General features: G+C 44.0%; 1 protein-coding gene across 1 annotated transcript; it reads left to right on the plus strand.

Moving 5' to 3' along the window:
• The first annotated feature begins 1,035 nt into the window (after positions 1-1,035).
• On the plus strand, positions 1,036-10,105 carry LOC111165694 (uncharacterized). The gene is given in 4 exon segments (XM_089898180.1): positions 1,036-1,282; positions 2,212-2,318; positions 9,553-9,834; positions 9,836-10,105. Coding segments are annotated over 4 exon segments (774 nt in total). The 3' UTR covers positions 9,974-10,105.
• The last annotated feature ends 634 nt before the right edge of the window (positions 10,106-10,739 follow it).

Raw genomic sequence — 10,739 nt, forward strand, 5'->3', positions numbered from 1 at the left:
GGCCCACATCCTATCTCTGCCACTGACTAACTGTGTGACCTTGGACAACTGTGAAAACTTCAGGATTGTCATGAAGGTTAAACAAGATAACAGATGTAAAATGCCTACCACGGTGCCTGGCACACAATAGGTAATTAATGAAACACATAACTGTTTCTCATCTCTTAATTCTTAAAGGACCCAGGCCTAAAGTTTTGCCCAAAGCAGACCTTGAGATCTGCTTCAATAGGATGTGTTTCTGAGAGCAAGGATATAATCCACCCTCTTATTTTTTTTAATTTAGTACTTTTAATGTCATTTTACCCTGCTTTTTTTTTTGCAGTACGCGGGCCTCTTACTGTTGTGGCCTCTCCCGTTGCAGAGCACAGGCTCCGGACGCGCAGGCTCAGCGGCCATGGCTCACGGGCCCAGCCGCTCCGCGGCATGTGGGATCTTCCTGGACCGGGGCACGAACCCGTATCCCCTGCATCGGCAGGCGGACTCTTAACCACTGCGCCACCAGGGAAGCCCCTACCCTGCTTTTTGAACAAGGTCCTCCCCATTTGTATTTTGCACTGGGTCCCACAGATTAGTTAGCCAGCTCTGAGGATGTGTCAGACACTGTGTTCCCTTGAATCCCCTTCCCTCAGCCTGAGGTGCGGAGGAAACCCCAATTCCCCGTTCCTCATGGATGAGGGAAGATCACACCACCATCTCTGAGTCAATCCTCCACCAGCTTCTTTCCCTTCATTCTTTTATGGTAGAGAGTAGAGTAGAGATGGGTGATGGATAGGCCAGCCTCTCCTGTATAAGTGGTTTAGCACTTGGTTTTGGAATGTGTGGATGCTCGGCACTTATTTTTTTGTCCTTTGCATTTGGAACCTTGACACTGGGACTATAACGGCCTGGACTGCAAGGAAGCTTTAGCTCCCTGTAACCACAAAGGTGCCAAAAACATGCCCAGGAGGATAGATGGACCAGCAAGGAAAGGAGGGGAGATCCCTTCAGTCCTGGCTGGCTTCCTTCCCGGCTGAGAGAACACGTGATTTCCCGGTGATGGAGGTGGGTTTCCTCTGGCAGGGCACCTTTGTACAGAGTGGTTCTTCATTCCAGGGAACAACCACAGCTGTGCCTTTTGCCCCTGAGCATTCTCAGACAGTTCATCATGGAGGGGCTAGGCAGTCTGTTGGAAAGGACACCCAGAGTAGTACTGTTCCAGGCAGGTCATGGGCCAGGCTCAGAGCCCTGCTACAAAGTGCTGACAAGATGGTAACCCTGCTGGAGCTTGTGAAGGGCCTAGCGGGTACCCTTCCTTTGACCAAACTTCATACATAAAATATGGCTCGCTTCAGAACCCCTCAGAGTTTTTAACCCAGGATACTCCCCCCCCCGTTCTTTGTGGCAAAGAGGCCAGGAAAGTCATATGCTCAGTCTCCTCTGGAAAATGGGCAATGAGGGTCATGAGAATTTCCAGTTGTAGCAGGAAAACTGCCAAGCAGGCTGGGTCTCCATTGAGGTTCAGTCAGGGCAGGGTCAGTGTACAGCAAGTAGGGAGACTGGCCTTGATCCTGCAAAATACTATTTTCTCCATATAGTTTACTATTCCCCTGTCAAATTCATATACGTTGCCTGCAGGCACTCACTTCCTTTGTAGAGCCAAGAGGTCAGTTGAAAGGACATTAAGGTTCTTTCATTCTGAGTCCTGCAGTGTCTTAAGGACAATACATCAGACCCTTGGGCTAGAACTAAGTCAGGTCCTAGGAATGCTGGCCTTAGTCAGCAGGCCTGATGTGCAGCCTGGCTCATAAGAGATGGTCTTCATGGGCTAAAGCACTTCTGGAGAAAATGACACAATGGTGCAGCAGGCACCGCTACAAGTGCTGGGCCTCCAGCTTCTACTGGTCTCACAGTACTTAAAGCGCTGTTCCGCGCTTTGTTCACTTTCCCTTTCCCCTGAGTGACCATCCAAACTTTCACAAGTCCCAACCTCCTGCCCAGCCTCCATACCCCTCACTCTGAGCAGATTCCTCGCCGCCTATGAATTTAACCACACCCATCCTTAACGTCAGCTGCTCTCTCTTATCTCGGAGGCTGGCTGAAGTTTCCCTTCCTCTGTCAAGGCCTCCGCCCATGTCCTTAACCCCCTAGTACTCACTCAGGAGGCTTCCCTCCTCAGCTTCTCTCCTCTTTCCTACCTTTGCTCTCTGCTGCTCGTTCTTCCTCCTTTCCCAGTCTCTGTGAGAGTGAAACCAACTGACACTCCTTTCCTAGACTTTATCCTCCTCTATTTTGTGCCTTTCTCTCTCCTTCTGAACCAGTTCTGCTCCAATCTAGACAAGGTGGGAGGCTCAGGGAGGCCAGGAGTCAGGGTCTGGGTACCCAGATGGGGAGGGGCTGGGGTAGAGCCCCAGGACATGGAACAAAAAGGGAACTGAGGGCAGCATCAGGTGAAATAGGGTGAGAACAAAAGAGATGGTCAAACACTGTATCAATCCAAAATACACTGGGCAGAGAGGGGAAAAGTGGATGGGAGTTAAAGGATCTATGACTAGAAACAGGAAGATAGAGCCAAAAGTTGCGGGAAATTGGAAGGGAGCCAGAGCAGAGAAATTTCTCAAGGTGCAGACACGTAGTCTAGCCTCCATTTATAGGGGAACTGTGGCCTTGCCCATGGGTGGAGAGGGAGCAATTAAGGATGCCAAGCCTGTCTGGACAATTTTCCTCCTCTGTTAGTCTCCTTAAAAGGATAATCAGTGAGCACTGCTCTATTTCTTTAGTCCACCTTCACTTTAAAACTCACTGCAGGGCTTCCCTGGTGGCAGAGTGGTTGAGAGTCCGCCTGCCGATGCAGGGGACACGCGTTCGTGCCCCGTTCGGGGAAGATCCCACATGCCGCGGAGCGGCTGGGCCCGTGAGCCATGGCAGCTGAGCCTGCGCGTCCAGAGCCTGTGCTCTGCAACGGGAGAGGCCACAACAGTGAGAGACCCGCGTACCGCAAAAAACAAACAACAAACAAAACTCTCGGGGAGCAATCACCAATGGTCTCTGCGTTGGTTCTTCTCTGAAAAACTCCCTCATGAGTTTTTCCTCCTCCTCTTCCTCCACTGCCCAGTACCAAGTTTGTTTTAGGCTCTTCTAACCACACTCACAATCATTAGGCGTTTTCTTCTACTGTTGTGGATTTTAAATAACAGTTTTGCTGTTAACTTCTAAATCTAGAACTCTGGTCCTTCTTTCTCTCCTGGTCATCAGACACACATCTGAACTGTTTGGCTCTGAGATCCCCAAAATGTTACTTGTGTGTACATTGTTGGTAAGAAGTGTCATGTGGCAAATGCAAGAACGGAAAGGGCTGCAGGATAAGGAAAGAAAACATAATGAGTGCCTACAAACAAGCTGTCAGGTCAAGTTATTTCTAAAAGAACAGGGATTTTAAACTTTTCTCTAAGGTGTTTACACACTCCCCAAATTCCTGTATAGGAGAACTAAATTAAACTATCCTTGAGTATATGCCTGACTTTACCTCTTTCCTAACTGGGGCACCAAGAGTAGACTTGGGTCATAGAACTGTCACATCTGGGGCACTATCATTAAGGGAACTTATACTGAAAGTGGGCTTCTCTGTCCAACTGGCAAATTCTTTCGATTCTGTTAGCTTTAATTCCTCTGAAAGAGAATCTCATTGGCACAGCTAATCTTTGCATCCCAGGCCCTCCTTGGGAGGGAGTTCCTGCTTTTGCCTGGGAAGTCAGCAAAGGCCTCACAACGGCTGTGACATTTGAGATAGCCTTAAAGGATGATAGGTGCTGGGGGTAATTGTGTGTGTGCGCGCGTGTGTGTGTGTGTGGCAATTTCAGAATTTTGCAGCTTTATTCTAAATCTAGAGACTTCATTCAACTATTGTTTACTTTTTTCTTTTTCTAAATCATAAGAGTCACTTTTATTCTTAAAAAAACTCCACATCTGAAGGAACTAGAATGAGTCTCTCTCCCTCTTTTGGTAGGGACACTTAACAAAGTCTAGAATAATATTCTCCCATTCATTCATTCACTCAGTAGTCAGTGCCTGCTATAGGCTAGAGCATTTTTTACAGGTTATAAAATGCAGTTTACAGATTATTTTGTTTAAGCCTTATAACCACCCTACCTCAGTAGTTATTGTTACAAAATACATTTAATTCCGAAAACTGAGGCTCTAGGCAGTTAAGTAACTTATTCAAGATCAAATCATAAGTATAGTGGGGGAGAGGACACTTGAATCCAGGTTGAATCTCCAAAATCTATGTACTTTTCACTACACCACACTGGGATAACTCACAAAATGGTGTGTTACATCTGATATAATTGAACTATGTATCAGTAACTTGCCATCAGTCACTACCAGCTAACATCTGACATATGTTAGCTGAACATTTTCCTAAACTGAGAGTTCAAATTATATAACCAAAATGAGTCCTCTTCTAAAATAATTCTACAAGTCTGAAAAAGTTTTCTAAGCAGATTAAGAAATAAATTTGCTTATTTTTAAAACAAGTATATATATATATATATTTTTTTTTTTATGCTGTATTCAGGCCTCTCACTGCTGTGGCCTCTCCCGCTGCGGAGCACAGGCTCCAGACACGCAGGCTCAGCGGCCATAGCTCACGGGCCCAGCCGCTCCACGGCCTGTGGGATCTTCCCGGACCAGGACACGAACCTGTGTCCCCTGCATTGGCAGGTGGACTCTCAACCACTGCGCCACCAGGGAAGCCCAAAACAAGTATATTTTTAATGAGTAATAGAAAATTTTGTCTCTCTAGCATTTGTCCTTTTCTTCTGTCCTTAGAAGCATATAAATAATGTTTATTAATGTATAATAATGCTGTCTTCCACATTATGAACTGATCATTCCTGCTTATGTTTGCTTTTGGTCAACTCAGCGCATTTGATTGTAGGGCTAAGAAATCAGTTCAATCCTTGTGAGTAACTTTATTTTTGCATCCCCTTTCTCTTTTGGATTGGAAAAGTAACAGATGCTTTTTGTATAAAAGGCAAATCATACAGATGTCTTAGGAAGAAAAAGCCCTGGCAATCCCACCCCCAGACGTAACAGCTATTAATAATGTGGTACAGAGTCTTTCAAATTTCCTCATTCATATACCAACACATACTATATTTATACATGTTTTTCCATAAGTGAGATCTGCCATACATACTGTTTGGCAATTATTGTTTGTTTTTGACAAACAAACAGCTATCGTTCTTTGTCAGTATCTGTAGATTGATCTCAGCTTTCAGATAGCTTTTGACAAAGGAAAACATCCGTTTCACAGAAACAGAATGAATTTCAAATGTTTTGCCAATGCCTGCCTTAATCAAAACAAAGCCTGGGTGAGAAAGTGGGGCTAAGTGCTATATACTGAAAAAAATCAGCATAGCTTAATAGTTGTTCCTATTACACAATATGTTGTTGTAACATTCAGCCTTAAAAAAAAATTAGGCCATTACATCCACTTTTCGAATTAGCAGCCAATGGACCAGAGGTGAAATGAGGAACGTTTTGGAAAATACCCTCTCATGGGGTTGCCTTCAGGTAGTGTATTGTAAGGCTCTGAGGCATTTCAACAGCTTGCCACTAGCTAGAAACATACTTCCCAACACCTCAGCACTGATCTGTTAATGCCTCTCATTTAGTGAGAAACACAAGACAGATGAGTCAGTGTGCTGGGCAATTAACCCGTCAGGGGCTTTCTTCCTGAGCCTGGGATAACAGGCAGAAAAAGGAATGTAATCCTTACTGACTAACAAAGGGCACTGCTGGAGGGATGGGAACACACACGTACAAGGCATGTGATGGGCTCTCTTTTTCCATCTGGAACTACCTGCCAGTCATCTCCTGAACTTACACAGATTTTTGCCATAGATTGATCTTGCCTGGGAATGAGACAAGTTTTTTCCCTGCTGTCTTGGAAATGGGAACTGACATATGTGATAGACTACACTCACAGAAGGCTGTATGTCTAATATTCCAGGTCTTGGACTGTCCATAAAGAACCAAAGAAGTAGCCTAACCCCTGCCAGCATTTTATAGGACACAAAAGAGAATATATGTTCTCACGCTGAGCCATAAATATCAACATTAGTCCAGGGATTACCTGAAATTTAGCCTTCTGGAACCCAAGTCATAGGCATCAGAAAACTGAATTTGTTTTCTGACGCTATGTTCGTTTTCATGTTTTTACATAGCTTTGAGGCTTATCAGGGAATCCTGAGGCTGGACTTACAGGAAGCAAATGTTTTGTAATAATGTTTTATTAGTATTTTTCAAAACACTTTTTTTTCCCTTCCCTCCATATTATTTCTTTATTCCCTGAGATATTTCGCTTTGATTCCTGGTTTGGGAATCTTCATTTTTCAAATGAAAAGTTTAATAGTGCAAAATATTTAGAAGCTAATTCTTCTTCCTTTCCCCTAAATCTTTGGTTTGCTGTCATTAAGACAAGATCTGACAAGCAGGCTGCTAGAAGTTTTCTACACTCTCTCAGTGTAAAACTGTGGGAGTAATAAAGTAAGTTTCGGAGGGATAAAAGGAGGACAATGGAAACTTCTTAAGCTGTCTGTGAAACTGTCTTAAGTTTTCAGCAATTATTCTCATTAATAATGTTTAGGTTAATAATTATTAGGGTGACTAAATGTCCCAGGTTGCCCAGGATAGTCCTGGTTTATGCCCGTGGGGCCAATATAATTATTAATAGCATCCCCTTTCTCTTTCAAAAGTGTTCTGGCTTGGACACTAAATTACATGAGCACTGTTAATCATATAAGACAGTATTCTGCCAGCACAATGGAACTAGGGTCATGTAACAACTGTACACTGAACAGTATATTAATTGTATATTAAACAATGGCAGTTTTCTGTCAAAATTGAAAGTGCACATATCCTTCATCCTAGAAATTTCCCTTCTTTGAATCTATTCTATAGAAATTCTCATGTTATGAGCAGATTATATACATACAGATCATGCACACACACACACACACACACACACATACACGAGAATGCTTAGTGAAAATTGGAAAAGATCTAAATGTTTATCAGTAGTCTAGTTAAACACAATGGAGTCCTATGTAATTATTATAAAATAAGGTGGTAGATCTATATGTGTTGATGAGATGATGAAATATTCACGACCTATTTTTAGTTTTTAAAGATTTATTATTTATTTAGTTTAATTTTTGGCTGCATAGGGTCTTAGTTGCGGTACGTGGGATCTTCCGTTGCGGCACGCCGGATCTTTCGTTGAGGAGCATGGGCTTCTCTCTGGTTGTGGTGCGCGGGCTTCAGAGCTCATGGGCTCTGTAGTTTGCGGCACACAGGCTCTCTTGTTGAGGCGCGCAGGCTTAGTTGCCCCGCGGCATGTGGGATCTCAGTTCCCTGACCAGGGATCGAACCCGCGTCCCCTGCATTGGAAGGCAGATTCTTTACCACTGGACCACCAGGGAAGTCCCTCACGACGTATTTTTAAATAAAAAAAGCAAGTTGTGGAAATATATATGTGGCAGTGCTTGCTATGGCTGGCTCTGAGTAGGTTCAGATGAGGTTCTCTCATAATCTCCTCCAGTTCCCACCGCCACCCCCCCAAACCAGGCCAAATCAACGTCAGCCTAAACACTAATTGCTTACTATGCAAATGAAGCTTCTCTCCTAGCCTTTCCATTTAACCAGATTGCGGCCCCCTCCCCCCAAACACACACAGACACATCCTCTCCAATATACTGTGTTGGCCAGAAAGTGCCTTTGCTTTTTAAGTAAAAATAGAAGACACATTTTTCATTTTCACCAAGAAGTTTATTGAACAATGTATTCACCCTTTTGTTCCCCTACCTTCTGCCGTTTTTCAGGCAATTTCATAATTCCATCTTCCCAAAACTTTTAATCTTTTTGAGCAAAGAACTGTTCCAGGTGACTTTTACAGTCTTCCAGGGAATTGAAATTTTTTCCATTAAGGGAATTTTGTAAACGCCAAAATAAATGGAAATCCAAAGGTGCAATGTCTGGTGAATATGGTGGATGAATCAGAACTTCCCAGCCAAGCTGTTAACAGTTTTGCCTAGTCGTCAAAGAAACATGTGGTCTTGCATTATCCTGATGGAAAATTATGCATTTTCTTTGACTAATTCTGGAAGCTTTTCGTTGAGTGCTGCTTTCAGTTGGTCTAATTGGGAGCAGTACTTGTTGGAATTAATCGTTTCATTTTCCAGAAGGAGCTCATAATAGAGGACTCCCTTCCAGTCCCACTATATACACAACACCACATTCTTTGGAAGACGACCGGCCTTTGGTGTGGTTGGTCGTGGTTCATTTCGCTTGCCCCGTGATCTCTTCTCTTCCACATTATTGTACAGTTTCCACTTTTCAACCCCCATTCACAATTTGTTTGAAAAACGGAACGTTTTTGTTACGTTTAGTAGAGAATTGCATGAGGAAATATAGTCAAGAAGGTTTTTTTCTCTTAACTTATGTGGAACCCAAACATCAAAGCGATGAACATAACCAAGCTGGTGCAAATTATTTTCAGTGCTTGAGTTGGATGTTTTGAGTATGTCGGCTATCTCCTGCATGGCATAATGTTGACTGTTCTCAATTAATGTCTCGATTTGATCGCTATCAACTTCAACTGGTCTACCCCACTGTGGAGCATCGTCCAGCAAGAAATCTCCATCATGAAACTTCACAAACCACTTTTGACATGTTCGATCAGTCACAACACCTTCTCCATACACTGCACAAATCTTTTTTTACCTTTCAGTTGTGTTTTTACCTTTCTTGAAATAATAAAGCATAATATGCTGAAAATGTTGCTTTTTCCTTCCATCTTCAATATTAAAATGGCTACACAAAAATCCAATGATTTTGATGTCTTTTTTTAAATGCTCGCTGATATGACAGCTTTCACATCTAACAAAATTGTTTCAAATGAAGTTAAAGACAGCTAAGTGCTGCTAGAGCCATCTTACTGAATAAACCAAACTAACCTTTTGGCCAACCCAATAGAAATTTTGGAGAGGCCATAATGTGCAATACAATCTTCTTGTTCTAATATGTATATTGGAAAGAGATTTGCAAAGCTTTTGATGGTGATTACTTCTGGGGAGCAACTGTTATTCCCTTCTGTACTTTTATTTTAACTCATAAGCATATAGTTTATGTTTATAATTTTAAAATTAGTTTAGAAGGAATACATGAGTAGTTTGCCATATAAAATTGTATATTTTAGGTGCATCTAGGGCATCTGGAAACCCTTAGAGAAAATGAGTAGGGAGCCAGACCTCTGGCATTTTTCCTGTAAATATACTTTGGAGTGGATGTGGCATATTCTATACTTATCTCCCAATTATCAGGCTACCTGAGGAAATAAAGTTGAAATGTAGCTTTTCGTTTCCAACTTTTTCATAATCATTTAAACTGGATCAGTTAAACAGATGCATTGGTTGCTTGCTCTGAATCTCTTTGGAAGTAGATTATGAAACAACTACTGAAAAAAGAGTTAAACAAGAAACAAAAGAAAAATAAGCTGATATAAAAATCTAGGGTTGGAACTGTGTCTTTCGCTGGAATTTCATGGAGCACACCGGGGTCTCAGGGAATCTGTATGGGACCAGCAAAGCGGCCGTGAGGGCGGTGCAAGCCGTGAACAGCATCTGCTTGTTGGACGTAGTCCTGCAGGGTGTGCGCAACGTTGGGAAGACTGACCTGCGGCCCATCTGCATCTTCCTGTGGTCGCCCTCGCTGGACCACCTGGAGCAGCGGAACACAGACACGGAGCAGCGGAACACAGACACAGGGCAGAGCCTGGCCGCCGCCCGGGCCGACCTGAAACCTGGAGAGCAGCAAGGAGCCCGGCCTCTTTGATCTGATCGTGGGCAATGACAGCCTGGACAAGGCCTACTGGGCCCTGAAGGAGGCGCTCTCCGAAGAAATGAAGAAGGTTCAAGGAACTGGCCCCTCCTGAGGAGGTCTGCCAGCTCTGTCCCCCCCCAGCGCCTACCCCACCGGGGCCTGGGGCCTGGCATCCAACCCCTGCGGGCCAGGATGGCTCTGCTCGCCTCGGCTAGCACCCTGGGGTGCGGGTGCTGCCCATCCCCCTCGCTACCCCGCTGTGGTTGTTGAAGGACCTTACCACCCCCCAACCCTCCACCCTTCTCCCCTCACCTTCTTCTTCTCACACCCCTTCCCCCCTCGACTCCCTCCCCGCCCCCAACCCAGCTTGCCTCGTATCCATGGGATCCCCACTCCCAGCTCTGTCTCACCTCTGCTCTCATCTCTGTTCTCCTATACTCTCTTATAGGGCTTAATTTATTTTATTTCTGTTTGTTTCATCATTTGCACCAATCCCTGCTGCCACCCCCTAGTTGGATTGTAGCTTCCTTCAGAGCAGGGACTGATCCATATTCAGATTTGAAGCAAAGGTGCCCTGCACTACACTTGGCACATAGTAGGTACTTATAAATCTTTGTTTAATAAATGAAACCTTGGCATAAAAACAAAACAACAAAAATTCCTCACCTCTAGCTCTACAGAAAACCCTGGCAACCATTTAAAGTTCTCCCAGGGAAGGGATACTCTTGGGCAGGTACAGCCTTGTTTTGGGTTGGCTCAGTAACTGAAGTTCATAAGTTTCTCTGCATTTTTTCCCATGTTGGGTATTGGATTGAAGTGCTTTTTGTAACTGCCACATTTTGCAGTTTCCCTAACCTTTCTTCTGGGAAATTAGAGTT

Source organism: Delphinapterus leucas, chromosome 1 (assembly GCF_059928025.1).
Source record: "Delphinapterus leucas isolate spDelLeu-1000000601 "Yukka" chromosome 1, BTC_Dleu_Yukka2, whole genome shotgun sequence".
Classification (NCBI taxonomy): Eukaryota; Metazoa; Chordata; class Mammalia; order Artiodactyla; family Monodontidae; genus Delphinapterus; species Delphinapterus leucas.